The sequence below is a fragment of the Scatophagus argus genome, chromosome 9 (assembly GCF_020382885.2).
Source record: "Scatophagus argus isolate fScaArg1 chromosome 9, fScaArg1.pri, whole genome shotgun sequence".
Taxonomy (NCBI): Eukaryota; Metazoa; Chordata; class Actinopteri; family Scatophagidae; genus Scatophagus; species Scatophagus argus.
This window is the reverse complement of record NC_058501.1, coordinates 24,423,892-24,447,705: the sequence shown is the minus strand read 5'-3', so window position 1 is coordinate 24,447,705 and position 23,814 is coordinate 24,423,892. Positions and strand designations below refer to the sequence as shown.

Here is a 23,814-nt window from a genome sequence, read left to right as displayed (position 1 = left end):
ACGGCTTCTCCTCATCACCGGCATCAACAAAACACAAAAGCTCGAATGCAGCTTTCACTCAGTAGTAACGTTGGCGTGGTGGAGGCGTGTAAATGTCGCTGCATGCAAACCTGCGAGCTGCAAACTCAAATACAGTTTTTGAAACCAGAGCAGCTCGGCTTGCATCACTCACACTATGGCAGCACATGTATTTTCAATGACACGACGCTGTATTTGATTTTCTTGCTGCTCAAGTGTTGCAGAAATCATTTATTGATCAGTTGATAAGCAGACAGCTGGAATGTCTGATATTTTTATAATAATAATCAAATAGTTGCTGGTGTCAGCTTCTCAAATGTGAGGATTTGTGTTTTTCCTTTGTTTTATATATTTGGTCTTTTTTGGACTGTTGACTTGACAAAATCAGTTTGAATATTTCCCCTTGGACTCTGGGAAATTTCATGTCTTTTTTTGTACATTTGGTGCTGATGAATTGATTTTAAACAAAGCATTAGATTGATCAATAACTGGTGCTTTGTCTCGATAGTTTTCTCTCGGACAGAACTTCCCACCAGTCAGTCAATCATTTGGTAGCTTGTTGTTATATCAGTCAGTGTGACCAGATGCCAGTCATGCAGGCAGACTGTGTGTTTGGCTGTGAGGAGAGCAGCGCTGTGGTCTTTCTAAATAGCGGTTGGCTTCGCTCGGCTGACAAAACATGTCGTCTTGGCCGGCGGTCATGTACAGCTCAACCACAAGCTGTGTGTGTGTGTGTGTGTGTGTGTGTGTGTGTCAGTGTTCAGATTAGCCCATTTTTATTCAGATGGTGGTGGCTACTTTGCAGACAAGATACTGATAATTTGTTTTTTTGTTTTTTTTTGACTTTGATAACTGCTGCCTCCCTGTCTGCTCTGCTCTCACTCACCCAGTATACAACTCTCACTTACCAGATATTGAAATATGTCCTCAAATGCATTTGTATGCAGAGTAATAATTAGATTTAAACCAAGTAAAGTAAATATTGTTGAAACAGTCACAGAATTTTTTTTTTTTCACTTTGAAGTTCAACATTTTCCCCAGCAGGTTAAAAGTCACATTACTGAGAAACCGCATGATGTGTTTTAGTAAAGAAGCATATGTTGTTTGGAGTTTTTTATTTCAGTGTTATGTCATGATTAAAGTTTTTGTCAAATGCAATGAGTCTCTTGTAAAACTGAAGACTGAATGTCGAGCAGGTGATCACACCTGATGTTGTACTACTTGACAGATATGTCAGTGAAATTTGGATCATGACAGAAAATATTATCACAAAGCAAAGTAAATTATGGCTGCTCTGGAAATAACAGGATAAAGTCAGTGTACGCATTTATGGCTTGAAACAGTGGAGTGAATATTTAACACACAGCAGTCATTTGATCATGGCAAACCTTCTAATGGAGATGGTTAATGTTAATGGTCGACACTTCAGTGCCACTTTAATGAATCACAGAACCAAGCATTAGTCAGGGTGGGAAAACACCCGTAAGTTTGTATGCCTGGGCAACATCCTCACAGTGTTTTCCACGATGAATCTGCTGATGTTTGTTGCACCCTCACCTGTGGGCAGGTTCATAGGGGATCAAAACCTCAACCTGTACTGTAATCCTTATTTTTTTTCCCTGTAAGGGTTAAATAAGTGGTCACTGCTTTGAACTGCTTTGAAACTGAGCTGAATAGAATTGATGTAATAGTGATTTTCAACAGCACATAAAAAGTACATGAATGATACAGCAGTTCATTATAATTTCATTATTATAATTTCAGTCTTGTGAAATGTTAAAATGGTATTCAGGTGGTATCAAAAGTGAAACTAAACAGTTGAGATTTTGTTTTACTTGTCTTTTTAGTAATGTCACTCTGATGTTGTTAACTGCTTTCCAAGCTACTGGCTGATGCTTATAAAGTTACCACTTATTTGGGCATTTTATGCTCTTACTGAACGGCTGGCAGAAGTGAAGTGACTGATATACAACGCAAACTGGGGATGCTGTTGCCTCTAGGGGGCGCCCTCACAATGGAGTTTTCGTGGTGGAAAATTGTCTCCAGTTTAACAAGAAGTAACATAAGCCCCTTTCAGCACATTGTCATGTAATGCACATGATGGCTGAGTCACTTCTGTGTCAGAGTCACAGCAGCAGGGTAGAGCTGAATCTGTTAGTCGAATCATGACTTAGTTGTCAACTATTAAATTAATCAATTTAATCATCAATCATCTATTATGGTGACAGATTAATTGATTATGAAAGTAATGTCCTGCAGCGATCTGGGCTGGATCAGGCTTTTAAGAATTCAGTAAAACTTCCATAAAACTGTCACATTCAACGTGTCATGTACTGGGGCTCATAAACTTTTTTCCATAAGCTTACATTATGAAAGAAGCGGCTGATGAAATGAGTAGTACAGTCCATGTGAAATGACTCGTTTCTGTCAGAATTGGAACTGTTTGGTTTGATAACTTTTGTAACGTCTAGAAAAGTCACATGATTCAGTTATTTAATCTATATTCAAGTTAGCAGAGGGCTAAAACGGGACTTGATGCTTGGCGTGTGCACATGCTCTGTGCATCTTGTTTTGGCCTTATTAATAGCACTGTAATACATTCATTTTATTATTTCACATTTTTTCCAGGTAATTATTATGCTTATTATAGTAATGACTCAAGCCAGTTTAAAATAATATAATGGACGGTGGACTGGTCGATCTTGTTAATTTCATCAGGAGGAAAGTAAAAGTTTGAAGTTAATAATCTGTTCGTGTCTCAGCCGCGAAGTTGAGCTCCTGTGTTCAGTCTCGACTCACAGGACACAGAGCGAAATGATAGTGTCTGTCAATTATTATTATTACTATATTATTATTATTTTTTGAAATCAAGGACTGTGATATTACGCAGACGTACGTGATCCAAAACGCTGTCAGAGCCGACAGACTGTTTAATTAATCTCAGTGCAAAATAATGATAATGAACGATTTAATATAAAGAGTATAATTAATAATAGAGTACTAGTCCTTGTAGCCCCCCCCTCCCTTTAGTTGATTTTTAGTTGAAATTTGAGGGCTTCAGTCGACCAAGAATTTCTTTGGTTGATTACAGCCCTAATTAACCAAGCGAATAAGAATTTATTCAGTGTAAGAAGACTGGGCGAGTGTCCTTTGGATCAGATTGGTCATAAATTAAAGGGGCAGTCCAGCGATTTGGAATTTTATTTCTGTAAAGTTTAGGCACTTGAAAAACAAAGCAGATTAACGTTGTAAAAAACAAATTAAAGTTGTCAAAATTGTAGCAGCAGCTTTTAGTTTTGAGTTTGGTTCAAGCTCCAGAAATACTGAATTCCCAAGCTCCCCTGACTGGAAAATATCAGGGTCTTTAAAAACTTTATTAGAAATGTACAAGTGTTCCTTGATTTCTGATTTCTTTAACCTTACTGGAAATGTTGAGAGCAGCTCTGCTTCCATGTTGGAAAACACAACAGTAACGTCTGCTTCTGTGGAAGCTGTTACTGCAGCTTAACAGGCCTGGGCGGCTCTGATCAGTGGCAGCCATTAACAACGTGCTTGTTGCAGGAGTTCTTACTGAAGATGACGAGCAAAATACGATAAACCATGCAGGGTTACAAATCAGGCTGACTTCACGTGTCACAGTTTTTCTGTCTGCATTTTTCTCACTCGAGTGCATCTCTGAATCGCCGGTGTGTGAGCATGAGACTACATGTATGAGTGATTTACTGGTGCTGGCGGCTCAGGTGATGATCTGTAGGATATCTGTTTGAGTGGTGTGTGTGTGTGTGTGTGTGTCGGGGGCGTGGCTCATTGTGAATTTCCCTCATTTCTCATAGTGAGACTCTAAGAATACACCTACTCTGCCCACATCTTGCCTATTACCAGGCAAAACCTAGGCTAAAGGTTAAGATATGGCTAAGAAACACCACCCAGAAGTGTGTGTGTGTGTGTGTGTGTGTTGACAGAGATCAGAGAAAGTGTGTTCTCACTTGTTGCTTTCACACAGGCAGGATCACACCTTTCGCACCTTTTACTTTCGGGCTAAAATGTTGAAACGTGTTCTTCAGAATTCACTCACTTAACCAGTCGTGTGTTAATCAGCTCAAGTGATTTCATCACCTGTTTTACTTTTTATATCCGCTTCAGTCGTTTTCTTCTGAAAATTAAAAAACTTTAAAACCCCCTTTTAAAGTGCTGCTGCAAAGAGTAAGTAAAAACATAAAACGTATCTGTAAAGAAAAAATAAAACAGGAAAAATAATTATTTATATAGCAATACCCTGAATTTGTAATTAGGCTTTTTTTTTTTTTAGACATAGTTTAGAGACAAGTCATTTTAAAAATATTTGTGCCCTTTGTGGTATTTTTAAAATCTTGTTCTCCTTGAATTTTGCTGCATTGTTTTTTGTTTTGTTTTCTTTGTTGTTTTTTTTTTTACTTCAAATTAACCACCAAAAATCTCTTCTTCTTTTTTGTTAAACACAAATGGTGAAATTGGTTGGTCCTGGTTATTATCAGTGACTGATAATCACCTGTGTAACTCCTTTCAGCACACTTCAGTGTGTTGAAGTGCTTTCACTTCACCTGATAAAATTCAGCCTGTGCATTTCCTTTGAGTATGTGCCAGGGCAGCCTGCTGCTTTCTGTAATCATTTAATTCAAATTAAATCCTTTCAGTTCCCTTCAACTAACATTTTCATATAGTTTTTGCTGCTCTGCATTTCACAGTACGTTCGTTTTAGTAGCTTCTTCATTTCTTTCATCATTTCCTTCCATCACAGCGACTTCCTTCTTCGAGTTCACCCTCTCTCAGCTGCTTCTCAGCTCAGCTTTCTCTCACTTTAAGCTGCTTTATCTTAGATATTGTCGTAAGGCTGTAAAACATGAAAGTAACCTGACTCGCTTCAGTCAGGAGGAAATCGCATCAGCACTTTGATATCTTGAGTTTTAGCTGGTTTCTCTTTTTGAAGCTTGTGGCTCTGTGGTTTTAGTGCAGCAAGCCAACAATGCACCATCAGAACTCTACTTTCAATCCTTAAGCTTCTTTACTCTTCAAACAGGTCTTAGTTACAAATAAAGAGTCAGTTAATGACAATTAATATTTGTTATTTTTTGCCTCATACTTTGCACTGCATGAACAAATCATTTTTTAATGAACAGATTCCTCTTGCCTTCACGTGCATGTCCTGTTCTTTGCTCCAGTGATCACACATTTATGATTTATTTTCTTTTCAACAGAAATCTGTTCGCTTTTCTTCTTCTGCCTACACCTGCACAGCCTACCAAACCCACCAAACTTCAGTTACGGTCTTGATTCCGTCTGGATGATTTGTTTGATGTAAATGAACGCGGAACACAATGATTTTCAAACCGTTTCACCGAGATTCAATTAAATACGGTACAAATCCTGCACTGGGGGAGATAGTTAACGTTCTGAGGTCTCTGGAGTCGTGTTGCGTTCTTGTCCCGGACTGGACTGCAGGCAGGCCAGTCTAGCCCCTGTGCTCTTCATATTCCAAAGCCACACTGATGTCCATGATTTCCAAAAACAGTTTGAAAGTGGGGAAGTCACCCTGTCATCGCCTGTGAACGCCTGAACCTTTCCAGGATGCTCCGTCATGGTCATCTGTTTACCTGTGGACTGGTCCAAACAGGTGTTTGCTAGCAGCACACGGCTTTCCCAGTCACCCAAATGGTTTGAAGTGTGTACATTCACAAAAATTAACAGAGTTGGTGAGTTAAAAAATTAAATATTGTGTTTGTTTTTATTTTACACAGCATCACAAGTCTTTTGGAATGAGAATTGTATTAAAATATCAGTTTAGCTGTTACATATTACGTGCTCTGGTTGGTTTTGTGTTGTGGCCATGTTGTGGCCTGTACTTGCCAATTTTTTAAATAAAATAAATTGATTAACTATATATATATATATATATATATATATAAATACAATCAAATAATTGGTACAACTGGGAAATTTTTAATATTTCCCAATCAAGTAGTCACCTAAGTAGTCACCCACCTCTGGCCTAAATGTGCACATCTGTAGTCAGCAGACGAAACCCTTTGCTGTTTCCTGACATTAGCTTCTTACTTGTTGCTGTTTGCCAGGCAGTAAGCAGGTGTAGGGTGGAGCTGCTTCTCAGACGGCAGTTAACACTCGGTCTTAACCGTCCTCCTGATATTACGTGGAGGTAAAATGTCATGTATCGGTGGATGAATGAGGACAACCTGTGTGTGCGTGTGTGCGTGTGTGTGTGCGTGTGTGTGTGGTCAAGAGTGACGGCTGGGAAAAGGCCCATCACTGTCTTTCTCACCCACACAGAACATCCGCCATATACATGATTGTCTATGAACGTTGGGCATAATCAGTCAGAAGCTGAAATGCCAATTCCCAAACATTTGTATTGATTTATTTTGATTCTATACTTCTATTTTGAATTAAATAATTAAATAATTACTCAAAATAAATGTATTATTATTTATAGAATCAATTTTAAACTGAAACCTAAACTAATAGCATAAACTAACCAACCTGAGGACAGCTGCATTAAATGTTTTCACGTTAACAAACATTAATCGTTAATCCTTTCCTGTTTTACAGCTTCTGGTTTTGCTCACCACAGAATTTCAGAAATATTCGTCGCAAAACATTAATCGGTCTTTGACGTGAGGTTAGAGTCGTATTTGTCTTAAAACAGGTGAGCAAGTTTGACAGGTTTCTAATGAAGTCAGTGTAAGACAAACACTTAAAATCACTAAAGTCAGTCAGTTTTGTTTAAACGTGACCGATTTGTTCAATCACCTGACCTCACCTGTATATTTTTATTTAAATAAATATATAAATATATATTCGTATGCAAAAACACTGACATTTAAGACGGACATTTTAAGTATTTTTGTAGGACTGTTTACTCCTTCTAATTAGATTTTTGTTTAAATTTCCACAAGTGAATGAACATCTAAAGCTGAATAAGAGAAAATGTTGTTAACCAGAGTGCACACAGGATGTGAAAACCCTTAACTCGGCTTTTAAGTCCTGAAATGATCATGATCTCAATTTTCATGTGAACTTAAGCATGAAATACTTCTGTATTTAATTGTCAAGAGCGTTGAGGGAACATCTGTGCGCCAGTTCATGATTAGAATAACGGAGCTAAATGAATGTAAAAGTATACGTTTGACAATATGTGTAACAGATTGTGTTCAAGCCCTGAAAGAGTCTTAAAATTCATGGTGAATTTCCCCCGTGTGAGACTAATAAAGGCCTATCTTATTATTTCAATTTAAAGTATTTTATTGTCAAATTAAATTTTGAAGAGCTTAAATCTGTGGTGGCCACACTTTTTCTAATCCATTTTCTAATACAGTTTTTGATTGTTTTAGATTAATTCATGTAATACAACTGATTCATTTTTATGATTGCTTTTTGAGGCATTTTGTGCCTTTATTAGATAGTGATAGTGGAGAGATTAAAGGAAAACGAGGGAGTGAGAAATGCAACGAAGGGCTCCTGCTTGATTCGGGTGGTGGTTCAACATCCAAGCCACAAAGGCAAGAAAATGTGAATTATCATTAAAGGAATATTACAGCATTTCAGGACCGCACGACCACAAAGTCCACAAACTTGGAGGACACGCAAGAGAAAAATTAAAGCAGTAGACGCTGAGAAATCCTGACTTTCAGCTCTTTAATCTTTAATTTCACTCTTCCTGTCTCACGTCTTTCTTTTTGTAACACGGTTTTATATTTTAAAAAAATTCTGCGCTAAAACACAAGCCCAAATTTTCAGGCTCCCTGAATGCCACTTAATCGTCACAAATCTCCTGACTGCAAATGGCACGACCCCAGAAGGTCGAGAAGGTTGACAGAGTCGCTGCCCGTAACGGACGATTTGCGGTCGTGGCCTTTCAGCGGTGGGCGGGGTCAGTAACAGGAGGCCACCATCGAGAGATTCACACACAGTCTGAAAGTACAAACCGTCAGAGTGAAAGTTAATTCGAATCTTGTCAGAAACAATCAACTGTCACTCGCCTGTGCCTCATAACTGAACACAGTCGCATTAGCTGTCGTACTTTCTCTGTCAGCCACAGCAGCAGTGGTATTACTGCAGCGTCTGATGTGGTCGCTCTCACCTCAGGCAGCCATCTCTCTTCCTTTTTTCTCTCCACCATTTTTGTCTTTTTATCTTCTACTCGCTCTAGTTTTTTCTGACCCAGTATCTCCACATTATTTCTCCTTTATCTCCACTTCCATCTGTTTTCCTCTCTTCTCTTCACGTGCTGTCTCCTTTCCTCCTGTTTTTTAAACTCTTTTCTTCCAGGTGCTGTTTCTGAACTTACTCACTTCCTCTTATCTCTACATCTCGCTCTGTCTCTCCTCCGCTGTTTATTCTCATTCCTCTTCTCTTGCTTTTCCTTTCTCTTAGTTTTCTACCTTCTTATCCTTTTCTCCACTTGTTTTCTTTTCTTTTTCTTTTTCTTCCTCTTCATGTCAGTATGTCCCTCCAATCCTTCTTTCTGCTGTCTTTTCACTGCAGTCTTGTTGTTCTTTCTCTCTTTAGTCCTTTCTTTTCTCCAATTTTCTTTGTTCTCTTTGCATTTTTTCAAAGTTATGGACCACCTCAAAGGAGAACAGAGAAGAACCTTAAGAATATAAATAAGATGCAACCGAATGAATAAAAATAAAATGCTGCAGTTAACTTTTTAAATTAGAAGTTGGTGTTAACAAACCAATTAAAAGATGTCAGCCGTTAGCTAAGTCATTACACAAACCGTCCCTGTGTGTCTCCCCTCCAGGTGAGCAGAAGCGTTACCAGGTGGTGATCCACGGCATCGAACCGCTGCTCGAGACGCCTCTGCAGTGGCTCAGCGAACACCTCAGCCACCCTGACAACTTCCTGCACATCTGCGTCATCCCAGCCCCGACTGACTGAGGCCACGCCCACCACACCTCACTGTCAGCGGGACAGCCGACCGACCAGCCAGCCGACCTGCCGGCCGGCCGCGGAGGGCAGCACTTAACGGTGGGAACTCTGAACCAACAGACTCTGTAAGGAGAAGGAGGTCAGAATCGTGCGTCGATAAAGATGAACGAAGGATGTGAAGGAGGCACTAAACAAACCTCCTTTTCCATCTGGTTCTTTATTTATATTTCTACTCCTCCCCTTTTCCTCTCAGAAAACACAAGGATTAAAAGACTTTTAGACTTTATTGAACAGGTGGCTGAACGAACAGAGGATCTCTCCTTTTTCTACTCTCACATCCTCTCCTCCTCCTCCTCCTCTTCCTCTTTATCTTTATCTTCTACTCCTCTCCAAACAAGCAAACATCTCCACGGGAGGAGAGGAAGTGAGCGGATTCCACATTTTTCCATCCTGCCGTGCATTTTCGTCCTTGTCTAGTCCAAGACAAAGACCGTCCTGTGGACAGGAAGGGACGTCTCTGGTCCTGCTAAAGTTGCCTTAGTTACCACAGTTATGCATTTCCATCTTCTTTCTCATTCGCCTACAAACACGTCACGCAAAGTTACTGAGTTTACATATCATCACCTTTAAGAATGTTTTCTGGTTTGCTTTGACTTTTTACTGAGGGTTTTCTGACGGTTACGTTGCTTACATTAACATTTGGCTTCACTGGACAAAGTGAGCTGGATGACGAAGAAGACGAGCTGTTTGGGAGCTCTGAGGAGGGACGGACATGTTCTCTGTCTCTGGTTTGGACAGAGCGTCTGCGCCACTGTTGAGATGATCTTCTAATTTTGATATTTTAAAAAGCAGTTTAACAAGCAGACAAAATGTCCAAGTGTCACTACCTGGTGCTGCTCCTGATTTAGTGATTAAAATTCTTCTTGAAATCAAAAACAGTCTGATCCTTAAAATTCCAGAAATTCCAGTTTCATACAAATCAGACAAATGGAAGAACTAGAAATGACACGTTGAAGTTTGTTTTTTAACTTATCCTGTTGGTTTAGTGTCTTTGCAGAAGACAGATTTTGACAGGGTTTGTCCTGAAGGCGAGTCAGCTGTTTATGAGATGCAAACACGTTTTGTTCAGGGGTCGGAGGGAGAAACTCTCCCACAGATCCACACGTTCTCAGTCGCAGGTGTTGCTTTCTCCCCATCGGTACAACACAGTGGAGCTGTTTTACTGTCAGCTTTGGCTCGAGCCTCTTTGTCTGCCCCCAGACGTAAATGAGCATCTGGTTTTGTTTCATTTTAAGAACTCAGCTTAGATAATGAGACAGCAGACGCGATTAGCATCAAGTCTGCAGGCTGTCGGGCGGCCACAGTTGTTTCACATTAAGCTTTCAGTACCAAAGTTTCATTTGTGGACAAAAACTGGTAAAGACATGAGTGGCATGAGTGACACTAAGTTTAGATGACAACTGATTACTTTGCTGCCTGTTGAAACCTTATCTTTTTTTTTCTTTTTGTTTTTAGCAAGGTTTGCTTTGTGCATCAGCATCTTGTCAGCATCTTGTCATTATTATTATTTTTTTTTACATCTGTTCATACTGAAATAAAATCACATTTTGACACTGTTATCCTGAATTACTTCAAATAAAAGCGAGTTGATTCAAATATTTAATTATCAGAGTATCTGGATGTTGTTTGTGAGGAAAAAGAACTTAAACACATTTCACAGCACGACTTTCACTGAGAGCAGCGAAGCTTGAAAAGTCGTTTTACTACTTTGACTTTTTCATCACAGTCAAACACACTCAAAACGCTTCAGAAGAATTTTGCACAAACATAATTTTAAATGGCTCCATATTTCAAAAAAACAAGCAAATAAAAAAGCTGTAGTGGTCTTTTAATTAAGACTGTTTCTGTGGTCTGAAGTAACTTCTCTCTCAGTAACCGAACTGAAACCTGTTCACGATGACGTGTGTGGATTAACAGGACATCTTCTGTATGTTTGAGAGGAAGTCAGGAAGTGTTTCGAGGCAGACTAACCAGCCAAATGAAGCTCAACTCTTCACCGAATTTTCAGAAAATCTGGAAGAGAAAATGTGAATTCATGCGTGTTTCCCCTCGCTGCTGTTATTTGAATGTTCAAGTTGTTTCATGCAGGTAAACAGTAGGTGGCGCTCATTCCCCATCCAGGTGCTCGTAGTCCTCTGCAGAAGAAGAAGGTGGAGTTTCTGTTTGTTTCAAAGATTAATGTGAGGAAGGTTGCAGCCTCCTCATCGCTCCACCTCGATGTTTTCATCTCCTCAGCAGAAGCTTCATTTAATCGCTGAACGTTTCCACTGCGCTTCGTCGTATTTTCTCTTGATTTAAGCAGCACACCACCTTTTAAATCCCTTCCTTCTGCATCTCATCGTGTTCCTCCCTGCAGATCTGCCTGAGTCTGGACCTCAGCTGCTGGGTGAAAGTGGTTTGTGGGCTTCAACTGGCAGACGAGACAAAGTCAGTTTCCTTCCCCCTCTGGTGTTTTATCATCTTTTCACTTCATCCACCTCATAAAGAACGTCTCTCTCTCTCTCGTCTTTTACTGCCAACACTCACCCTTCCTCCCCCTCTTCATCTCTCCTGGTTAATTATCTCTTGGCATTCCACATGCTGCTAATGAGACCACTAAACTGTCCTGTCAGACAGGCCTCAGGGCTGCTCTGTCACTGTGTGTGTGTGTGTGTGTCTCAAAGCTTTGCTCTGTGGAATTAAGCTGTACAGTGTGTGTGTACATAATTACAGAGATCACTTATACCCCCCCTGCAGGTGTGTGCCTGTCTCTCTCTCTCTCATACACACACGTCACACTGCCAGTCTGCTACTAATCTAAAGTGTATTTGTGTTGTGAGTGATGTCACACATCATGTCATCACTTTAGGCTTCCTCACCGCTGATGCTGCCGCCAAGCATGATGGGACGGTGGGTTTATGGTGCTGAGTCAAGACCCGGACTCTTTGTGTGGGGTATGCTGTGTGTTTTTGTGTGTGTGTGTGTGTTTGTATACAGACTGCAGCTCTAGACCCACTGAAGGGTCTGTCTCACTCTGTCATCTCGCTGACACACACTCTTTTATGGGATTTCCCGAGCCACCTTCCAAACCCAGTACTGTACAACGTTCTGGGGGGGAGACGGGAGTGGGGGGTGGTGGTGAGATGTTTAGTGAGGTGTTTGGATGGAATGAGTCGATAGTAAATTGTTTGCAGCGTTGCGTTCCCCCCCCCCTCTTTTTCCTGCCTCCCTGAATCTCAAGTGGAAAAGCTTTTGGTATTTTCTGTCTTTGGTTGATTCACCAGTTGATCTGCGCTTCCAACCCCCACATATGGTCACCGAAAGAATGAGATCGCAGATACGAAGGGGTTTCGCCCATTGCAGACCGAGTGAGGGCTTGAACGTCCGGAGATAGCTCGGAGGAGGGCCGCTGCTCCTTCACATCGGAATGAACGTCTACGTTTGTTCGGACATCTGATCAGGAGGCCTCCAGGGCACATCCGGATCAGGAGGCCTCCAGAGCACATCCGACTGGCGGGGAGACCCTGAGCTCACTGGAGGGATTAGATTAGCCCATGTGGCCTGGGAACGGCTCCGGATTCGGGAGTTTCCCAGTGTAACTACAGTCTGATCTGAGGACGTCAGTGTTGGTATTAAGGGAAGGTCAGGTCCTTATCTGGGGTTTGAACCAAGCGTGACTTTAGTTTAGTGAAGGTTTCAGACATTAGAGGCCCTGACAATATATTTTCTGCTTCCGACTGTGAGTGATGTGGCCCCCCAGCCTTACTTTTCTGTAATTAGAGAGATCATTAGAAGCATTTAACTATTAAAAACTACAACAAAAGAATCTGCTCAAACAGTAAGGCTTTTATGTGTCTTCCAGTTTTGGGATAACATTGACGGTACAAAATATGAACGGAGCTTCCTTGTCTGAAAAGTGAAACCTGCATTCTTTCTAATGGCCAGCAGGGGGCGACTCCACTGGTTTCCAAAAGAAGTCGGGGTGTATGTTAGCTTATGAAACAAATGAGCCTGCTTCCCACATGATTTAAGACCTCAGTAAACAGTTTTGTTTACGGTCTCAGTCACTCATTTCAAGTCTTCTCCAACACAGCACGAAGTTCATTTTGGACATTATTCTCCCCCCATTTAGGGTCAAATTCGGAAGAATTTCTGACAGTAATAAAAAAGGAAAAATAAAAGAATCCCACTCTTATCCTTTAATCAAACCTAAATAAGGAATGTCAGTCAGTCTTAAACCATTCTGGGGACAGCTGTTTAGTGTCTCTTAGAGTTTAATTAGCATCAGGAAGGTTCTCATCAACAGTTTGTTTGTGTCTCCATGCCAACCGCAAACACTCATCTGTTTGTTCCAATAATAGACAAAACGTTTTACCGGACAGCTGATTCCGCGAAACCATTTTCTGTCTCTCTCTCTCTCTCTCTCTCATACACACACACACAAGCACACACACACACACACACACACACACACACACACAAACACACTTTTACCATCAGCCCAGACCACAAACTATGCCCTCCAACTCAGTCCCCTACTGTCCCGTCTGATTCTGTGAAACCACAGTCTCTCTCTCTTTCACACACACACACACACACAACCTGGTTTTAAGGCGTCTCAGGGGGCCTGCAGTGCTCTGTTGTGTATCAGACAGCAGAGCAGAGATCAAGAAGATCACCAGATGAGAGCGATTAGTGATGAAGAGGAAGTCATGAGTGTGTTAGCCCTCTGAAGCTGCTCACACACACACACACACACACACACACACACACAACACAACACACAGACTGAGAGATCATGAGTGTCGAGTGAATGTGACAGCATACTGTAAGCGTGTGTTTCTGCTGCGTTAAACACGTTAAATGTGTTTAAGCAGGATGAAGAGAGTGAATCAATGAAGACTGTCACTTGTGACTTTTCTCTTCGTTTAATCATGCTTGACTGCATGAAACCTTCAATGCACCAGGTACACACTCACTCACACACACACACACAGAACTTGACTGGCCCACACAGAGCCCTGACCTCAACCCCATCCAACACCTTTGGGATGAACTGGAACGGAGATTGTGAGCCAGGCCTTTTGGTCCAACATCAGTGTGTGACCTCACAAATGCTCTACTGCATGAATGGGCACAAATTCCCACAGAAACACTCCAACATGTTGTGGAAAGCCTTCACAGAAGAGTGGAAGCTGTTAGAGCTGCTGAGCTGTCTGAGTGTTTACAATGAGACGCCATTAAAGTCCCTGTTGGTGTGATGGGCAGCTGGCCCAATACTTTTGTCCATGTATTGTGCCTTCAGTCTGCATTGGTTTATTCCCTAACTTCACTGGTGAGATTTTCTGTCCTCTTCTTATTGACCTTCTGCACTTGGTTTCCTGTAGTGAGAGTGATTACATGTTTGTGTTTGGCAACAGTTTAGCTGCAGTCCAGTCCAGCAGCACCAGCACACTTCACACTTCACACTGTGGCTGCTCGCCTTTCGCTTGTCCTCACTGTGCTTTCGTTTCGCTGCACAAATGCGTCATGGTGATGTTCAGCGTTAAAGAGCCGTGCGTAGCGCTCACAGCTCTCTGCTATCACCATCCGCCATGTTGTCAGCTTTACATAAAGAAGCAGCGTAACTTTCCACGCGTCACTGTGGAGCAGACGAGACGCAGGACACATTTACAGAACAGTCTTGGATAAACAACAACAATAGCTTTTGTAAATGCAACAGTCACTGGTTTGTTGTCATCTTGCATGCGCCTTCAGTTCACAGCAGAAAAGGATTTTTGTGTATCGCAAATATTCGCATGTGAATTTAAGAACTCAAATTCTTCAGAGATTTAAGATTTGTGATCTCTGATTGATGAGATTCTGGTTTTTCTTTTCCTCCAGCAAAGCCAGTAAACGGTCAGTGACCCGCTTTGTCTCTGTGTTCCTGGCAGTGTGACACACACACACACACACACACACACACACACACACACCCTCCCCTCTCTCAGACGATGGAGGGATGGATGTCCATTTTTAACGAGCACAACAGCCTTTGAAGTTAGTAATGATTCAAAGGACACAGTTCACTTATCCTTACTTCTTGCAACACACACACGCGCACACACACACACACACTCATATGACACATTAGATGGCTGTTGTCTTTTGTATCTCCCCCTCGTTTCTTTAGTGGTCTTATTCTCTTCTTTTTCTTCCATGTGTGATTGCTGCCTTCCTCTCTTTGTTTTCCTCTCTCACTCCCTCTCCTCCTCCTCCTCCTCCTCTTCCTCCTCACTTTCTTCTCTCTCTCTCTCTTTCCACTTTGCAATAAAACTCCCAAACCTCCCAACTTCCTCTCCAGCCTCACAAACATGCCACAAATCCACCGTATCTGTCATCCATCACCGACCACGACGCCAAAGCACAAAGTGGAAATAAACAGAGTAAAAGCAACATGACCAAAAGTATATGGACACCAGGATATTAAACAACTGAAAACTTTGAACTGCAGCTGCGTGAGCCTCTCGTCCTTCTGCGAGGTGATGCAATGGAGTTTGGCACAAAGACTCTAGATAAATACGGCTAAAAAAACCTGACTTTTGATTTGGGGTGTGAACTAACTGCTCCTTCACTTCCTCTCATTGATAATAAGAAACTGAAAACAAGCAAACAAAAACAGCCTCAGTCTTAAAACACACAGGACTGCTGGGTTGTCCACATAGTTTTGGCCATGCACTGTACAATGTGCTGCATGTAGACCTGCAAATGTGCAGAACTGAATGCTAGTGTGTAAAAACACACACACACCCACACACAGATGAACCTGTTATTAACCCTGCCGCCCTCTAATAGGCAGGTGCTGAAGAGAGAGAGATGGACACAGATAGAGAGAAAGAGAGAGAGAGAGAGAGAATGACAGGAGGATGTGGATGATGAGGGCTGGTGAGCTTTAACACTTTGATCTGTCTTTGTCTCTGTCACACACACACACACACACACACTGTTATTAATAAGCACTGTCTGTCCCTTTCCGGCTCCTGACTGGCTGGTACCATCTGTCACAAACAGACATCAGCCCTTGTTTAGCGTGTCCTCGTCCCATCAGCTCTGTGTTAAGATGCACTCATGAGAGTCCTGTTGACACTCGTGCAAATGCACAAAGTGAGACGTTTTTGATGACTCGGTCATCTGAGCTCTGCTAACACGTCCAGGCCTCAGGCTGGTCTCATTTCCAGCTCAAGGCCTGCAAAGTTGTTATTGGACCTCCAAAACAGGGAATTTAATGTCCATTTCCCTGCAATGTTAGCATCCAAAATACATGGTATATTATGATAATACACTTCCATGAATTTTATAACCACAAGAATTCTGAGAAGATTCAAGATTTTCAGTCTTAGTTTTGTATTTAATTACCATCAGTATGTTTGAAACTGATAAGACAGAACACGCTCCTCCTCCACACACACACACACACACACACACACACACACAGGAGCTTGCTTTTGTCTTTCTATGAGCCCAACAGGTGGTTGCAGTCACCAGCTGCAGTTTGTTGTGCAGAAGCACAATTATTTAAAAGCACTTTTTAAATACTGCATGAAGACAGTTTTATGATACTTTTGGTTTCTTACTGAGAGAATAACCTTGACAACAATATGCCATTGAGTAGTATCGTTTCCTGGGATTATTTTGGGATGACATAAGGTCACAACTCGTTTACGGAGGAGAGAATACAGGACTGAGACTGAGGAGGGTATTTCTTTTCCTAAATAAAAGAGAAAGCAAAGTGCAAATTAATGTGGCCTGCATGCGACATGTCAGGGCACATGACTGAGCTGAAAATGTGCTGTGCAGCCGGTTTACGCTGCAGCAAAGAAACCAAATGGAGCCAAACCACACAAAAGCCAGAAGAGGCGTGACTGCTGGCTTAAGAGCCATCAGACCAGGTGAGCTCAACTTACCTGACGACCTGAGCCCCTCCCTCCAGACACCTGCACGCAGAGCCTGTTAATGAGGGCTTGAAGGAAGTAATTGAATGCCAAATGAATGTTTATGTGCAGCATATGAGCAGCAGGTTGTTCAGAAACGCTAAAAACAGAACAATTTAACAATAACTGACTAAATTACAAATTTTGAGACTCCCATATGTTCTCATGTGGACGGCCTGCAGGAACAGAAGCCTGCAGCTGCAGTTTCAAGATGAAGAGAAGAAGAGAACGAAGCTCCATATGTGTGAAAATACAGCAGGGGCCAGTGGGGGACATTAAGATGGATGCTTTCTGTTGAGTCACCTCAGTCATCCTCCACACGTGTGTGTGTGTGTGTGTGTGTGTGTGTGCGTGTGTGTGACACAGACTCAGATGATTAACGAGGATGGGTGTGCATGTTTGTATGAAGACAAGCTGTCTGGTTTGATTCATCCTTTGAAGGTATCATAAACCGGAAACACGGTTTGAATACGACTCTGGATTGTTGGTATTAATCTTGTTGAACTGTAACAAGTTCCGATCCACACCTGGACTCATCTGGTCTCGTGTGGTTTTGAGAAAAAAAGCAGTTAGAACATCCATTTCTTTGTTTTTACACCGAAGTATATCTGAGCCACCATCAGACTCGGGCTTCTAGATGTTCATCAGGTTCAGATCTGACTCTTAAGAAGAGCTTTTTCCCCATTTTAATAAATAAATAAATCATTTGATTATGAAACAACAGAAGCATTCTCCCCTTAAACGTTCCACTGAACTCAAAATGGGAACCAGTGACTCAGAAGCCTTTAATAAATAAAGTTTTATCTTAAGGGGCATTTCAGGGCTCTAAGGGTGAAGAGTAAAGAGACTGTAAAAATTCTTTTATTTTAATAAACAAACATGCAAACATATATACTAAGAGGGAAAGACCCTGAGGACATTCATTCTTGTCACTTGTCCCATACGGACTCATATTTTCTTTGCCGTATCTGTCTTACTTACAGCTGAATCAACTGGCAACACAAATTTATCTTTTTTAGTCCGTACTGGTTTCAATTCCTCTTTGATTTTGGCTGAATATTCGTAATAACCAAATTACAAATCCATTGATGACAGCAGTTTGGATTGAAATCTAGAACAGGTGTGTCAGAGATGACTCGGTAGCTCTCCTTCATTTAGGAATCTTCAAGAGAGATTTCTCTCACTGAAAACCTTACGGAGGAACTTCATTATTTTGTTCTTTATTATGACGATCTCTCTGTGATTATTAAAGCTGTAAACGTCTCCATCTGAGCTGCGATTCTTCAGAGAGAAGACGGACTGTTTGGTAGTTTCCTTTTCCTGTTTGCATTGTCATCTAATGACCTGAGACGACACCAGCGTAGGAGTGTGTGTGTGTGTGTGTGTGTGTAAGGAATAGTTTCATTTTTCATAAGTGTGTGTGGGGACTTATGTATGTGTGTTTTTAATAATATCCATGCAGAGTGTGTATGTTGAAAGATGGCTGTGGGGGGGCTATGAAGCTCACTTGTGGTTTTTATGAGCCACATGTCACAGAGCAGCTTATGAACTATTAAACACACACTCACTTCCTGCCTCATGTTGTAGGACATACCCTCTCCTATGTGTAAACACACACACGCAGACACATGCGTTATGGTTATATGATGTGGTTGAAATCAGCTGGAAAATAATGTTTTGTATTTTACACCAAATGTTTTACCACATGACAAAGCTCATACAGCCTTGTAGGACTGTCACCATGGCAACTCATTTCAAACTCATATGTTTTTGCGGCATGACATCAAAATTATGCTTTTTATCATTTGGGGCACACTGATGCTTTCAGTTGGACTAATTTCAGCACAGATGCTGACTTCAGATCAGATGTCTTTCTTAAAATCAATGGCGTTATATAATTAAGGGGTTTCAGGTGTCACTTACTGGAAAGTCAGCTTAGTTTTTAATGCAATCCTCATGTTAGCTTACACATAAGTGATTCCAGTGAGTGAGGCAAATACACAGCAGTATCAGCAGATACAATGACCCCATTGTTGGCACTGAGTATTGGTATGATGAGAGAACAGTTTGTCTTAGCTGATATCTCTGATTGTGCCTTTTGGTGTCGTTACTGCTTGTTGAATTGGCAGCACTGACTCTTAACACCATCCACGTGCGACTTACGTCGTGAGTCTGTGAGCTCACTAGCCGTATTTAGGCTCAGTGACAACGCGAGTATTCACCAGTCAATTCAATGTTGGCAGTCTTAGCGCAGCGTGTTAGCATGCTAATATCTGCCTGTTAGCACTAAGCCAAAATAATGACCAAAATTTAATTTTTGACCTGTGAGCTCCTTTTTCAAATTTCATGGCAATCCAACCAATAGTGGTAGACACTCTTGAAATAAAAAGCAAAGATGTCAACCTCATAATAGCGCTGTGGGGAAAAGTTGCGGCATCACCAAAGTCAGCAGGATTCGGCCTCTGAGAGCCGACAGCCTCCGTACAAAATGTTGTTCAAATGCATCCGACAGATGTTGAGATGTTTCTGTCTGACTGTGCAGCCATGAAGCTGCTGTGCATGAAAGTAAGACATATGGCCTAAGCGGCTTGCTAAAAGGTTTCTTGGAAGGAGACAAAGACCAAAGAAAAAAAAAATGACATCCAACATCTTGATTCTCTTCAGTAAAGACAAAGAGGAAACCATTAGCTCAGGAAGTAAAAGTCTTACTGGTGACAGGGAGCAACAGGATTTATGGGAAATGTGGTATTAATTTGGAGAAACGTTTGACTCCCAGTTGTCTCCATCGTTTGTATGTAAAATCTTTAAGATACTGCAGTCAATTTGATAGCGACATGTCGATTCTGGATCTTGTAGCTTCATCTGTAAACCCTTGTCCACACGTGGCCAGTCAAAAATCTTAAGCAACTCTGCCCGGCACCAAAAACGGCTGTGACTTCCTGTCACCAAATTTTGGGAGGGAAAAGTGAATTTCAGGGAAGCCAGATGAAAGCAGAGGGAGGAGATGAATCTGAGTCACCCACCCTGACCAATGACCATCCTCGGCTGCCTGAAGGACGTGATGACGTGCTGCGACGCGTTTACGGTAAAAACGCTGCTCGGTTTCTGGAGACGACATCAGTGGCGTCACTCTGGAACGCAGTTCTGAGGAGATGGAGAGTGTGTTTGTGTGTGTGGGTGTGTGTGTGTGAGTGTTGAAGGGTTTGTCTGGTGCGTGGTTTCGTTATGATAGAGACCAATCAGCAGCATTTCAGGGGAAACTGACACAAGAGCTCCTGAGTGACAAACGAAGAATCAGTCGATGAAGACATGACGAATGTTTAATGTGCATCTGTGTGCTGGTGTGTTTGGCTTTGGGAGCACATTTGCCTGTACATGTTTTTATTTGTAACTGTACAGTAAGTGCATGTGTGTTTCCCTGGTGTTTATACTTTTCTCACTAAGTGTGTGTGTGTGTGTGCTTGTTTGTGTATGTAAGAATGCATGTGGGCGTGGGTGTATGTGCGCACACATAAATTGTGAGTATTTGCTCTGAAACGATGCCAGCAGTGCTGTTTACCGTCAACTCTCAGCTGCAGTCTCACAGTCTGAAGCTGCATCCCAATTCAGTTCACAAGTGTTAATCGAGGGGGAATTTCAGTGTCACAGTGAGACGAGCTGAAAGGTCAGCAGTCACCAGATGACCTCAAAATCCACCGCCGACGCTGATCGATGAGCCACCAGCTCTGCTAGAGAGCAAAAATAAAATGAGACCAGTTAGACGACACTCAGAGAGGATGCACTGTAGATAACATCTGAAACTTAACATAACTTCATCTTTGAGCTTTTTCATTATTGCTGCATTAAAAATCCTAAAAACACGGTCCCAACATCCACAGGAGGAGATGACAAATAATTTAAATAAATTAGTTAGCTAAGGCTGTAGCTCTGAATTGGTTTTATGTGGAAACATCCCTAAAACAACGTGAGCAGCAAATAAAATGACCATACGAGGGGCCTTATTTTAAATGTGCAGCAGCAACGTCAAGCACAAACAGGACATCACACACTTATTCTCAGCACAAACCACTTTTCACAAAAAATACTTCCTAATTCAAGTGAATCTCCCACCTGCTCTCCGCCCATTTCACACTGAATATTCATACGCTGCTCGAGCTGCTGGTTGCTCCGCTAAACATATATGTTTAATATGGCCCAGGGTGTGTGCGTACCCCGCAGTGAGGACGAACAACTTTAACATACAAGATAATTCAACTCTCCACCACAAGCAAAGTATAGAAAAAATGGATTACAAAAGATGTCAAATTAAATTCTATTCTTTTATTAAAATTCTTTCTACTGCTCTTTTCTAGCTGTATTTTTCTTGAAGGGTTTTTATTGTTTCCTCTTCTGCTTGTGCTGCTTTTGCTGCGTGTGTCGAAGCACTTTGTAAACTCTATTTTTAAAAGTGCTAAAAAATACAGTCATCACCATTGTTATTATTATTATTATTGTACAGACATGACTCAGTGTGGAAATTAAACATTTCCTCTCACGTCACGCTCAGCGTGGGAAGATCAGTTGCTCTTATCAAAAGGACAAGTCACACTGCTGTGTATGGATAATGACAATCAATCAGTCAGAGTGACTTGAATTGTGTAAAACAATAAAGTTTCCTTGGAAGTGGCTAAATGCTAACGTTAGCTGATCAGGCATGTTGTTTTAGCTTCCCATGTGGCCCAGTGTCCCTGCTGGTTGTCACTTTTCCTTGTCTTTTCAGTTGCTCATCAGCTGGGCAGCAGTGATAACAAACTGTCAGGTTCCCTACCTGGAACTCAGCATTGTGACATCCGAGCTCCCCATCCTGACTGTTAGAGAGCCGCATTGCTGACAAATGTGTGAGCAATTCAAGTGTCAGCATGAGCAGAAAGAGGACATAAAGAGGGAAGTCAGTGGCAAAGGCGTCTGCATTTCATCCCTGATTGGACTCACGTGCCTCCAAGAGGATTAAGGAGAGTCCATATAAATGACTGGGTGACTTGGTGAAGACGTACGTAGACGTCTGTATGCGCCTGTAAGTTCACTGCCAACCCTCAAATGGACTCCAGTTTCTTTTAACTGTAAACCGTGGGCGTCCCTTTTCTTCAAAACTGTGGGTCTCTCACTTCAGGTGTTCGTGTGACTGTGTAAGATGAGATCGAATTTGAGACTTTATCAAACCCTCCGTGGAAATCGGATAGCAGATAAACAACAAACCTCACCTCAGCTCGGGCAGGCCCGACGTTTCGGTACATGCATCGGGACCCGTGGGATATCCCCCCTCCTCCGGTGGTGGTAGGTCCTCCCCCAGTCAGAAAAGTGCTGTGAAACCCCGGCGTCATGATGCTGAGGTAGTGGAACTCGCTGTGTCAATGGGTGACTTGAGAAGTTTCCCTGATAGTAATAATAAGATAGAACAAACAGGAAAGAGAGACGCAGTGTGCAAAAGTGAAAGATGCTGAGTCAAAGGGTGGGGGCGCAGCGAGTGTTTTTGGCTGGGTGATGAGGTAACGGATCGATACTGTTTTCTCATACAGTTACTTCTAATCTATGCGCAGTCTTTAATAACACAGAGGTGGAATGTGTTTTATCACTTCCTCTCTGCCAAATGTCAATCCGAGCAGCTGCTTGCTGCGCAGATCACTGTGAAAAGAAATCCATTTTGGTTGTTTGTCAGAGTTTGAACCGGTCAGACCTGCGGCACATCGGACTGAAAGCGTCGAGTGTCCCGTTATGAAGAAAAGTAAAACTGTAATTGTATTAAGTGATGTTGAAATTTACCTCACAGCTTTAATACTGAATTTAAAAAAATCATATGTTGCTTCTTGTTGAAGTTTTTCTCGTCTGTTCCCTCTTAGTGCTTTGCTCACTGATTTGTATTCTCCTTAGTTTTTATGTGAGGGTAACATATTTGTTTCACTGAGTTTAAAATAGCCCAAACGGGACGTGTGTTTACACTCCTGGAGAAACTAATACGTATGTGGTGTTGCTCTCCACAGATTTTACAACGAGCAACCCACAGTAGAAGCTCGTTATCCCAGCCTGCTAACGTTAGCATCGATTCCCGTCCCATGTCGCTTCTCATGCGTGTTATTGTAAAGTCAGGGGCCACTTTGGCTTTGCATTGGAGCAAAGAGGGGGGTCTTACGGCAGCAGGTAGCTCTGTGTCCTCAGCTCTCTGTGCATTAGTCTTGTGTTGTGATTCGAATCACTGAGTAACATATTGACTGCTGAGGTCACAGATGGGACGTGGGTGTTAACTGCCTGTTAGGCTGCTGAAAGTGAAGTAATATGACGAATTAGTTTTGGATCAGCAGTTTCGATCACAACGGCATAATACAGTGCGTGGCAGGCGTAGGAATACAGAGGTTATATGGCTGAGAATATATAGTGCTAAAGGAAAGTGCTGTCTGATGTCAAGGCAAGGCGGGGAAGGTGTTACAAATATAACATAAACTTACACTGATATTGAGTCTTTTTAGGTGCCTGAAAGATGTTTGGCTGCTGTTCCCGTCTACAGCTGTGCATCACTTAGCTCCTGTGCCAGTGCTGCTGCCTACATCTCCAAACTTGAGTAATCCACTGAGCACAGATGTGCCTCACACAACCCCACTTAAAAAAAATCTGAACTAACCCTTTAAATCCACTAGTTAGGGTTTAATGTGCCCCTATTTTGAAATATCAAACATATCACATCTCCTCTTTGTGTTTCTTTCTCCTTTTTGTCATTAGGACAGCTTTGGCATTTGTGTTTGTATGATTTTTTATTTTATCTTTGAGATTCCTGCCATTTGTCACATAATGTTCATGATTTGAGGTTGGGTTTTCGTTACAGATTGGATGATAA

General features: G+C 41.8%; 1 protein-coding gene across 2 annotated transcripts in view; it reads left to right on the top strand.

The window, feature by feature from the left end:
• The window catches only part of atg5 (ATG5 autophagy related 5 homolog (S. cerevisiae)), a 29,782-nt gene extending 19,179 nt beyond the window's left edge, over positions 1-10,603 (top strand). For both annotated transcript variants that reach the window (XM_046399037.1, XM_046399038.1), the window contains exon 8: positions 8,813-10,603. In XM_046399037.1, the coding sequence (XP_046254993.1) occupies positions 8,813-8,949 (137 nt within the window). In that variant the 3' untranslated portion in view covers positions 8,950-10,603. The remainder of the gene's footprint in view (positions 1-8,812) is intronic.
• Positions 10,604-23,814: the final 13,211 nt, after the last annotated feature.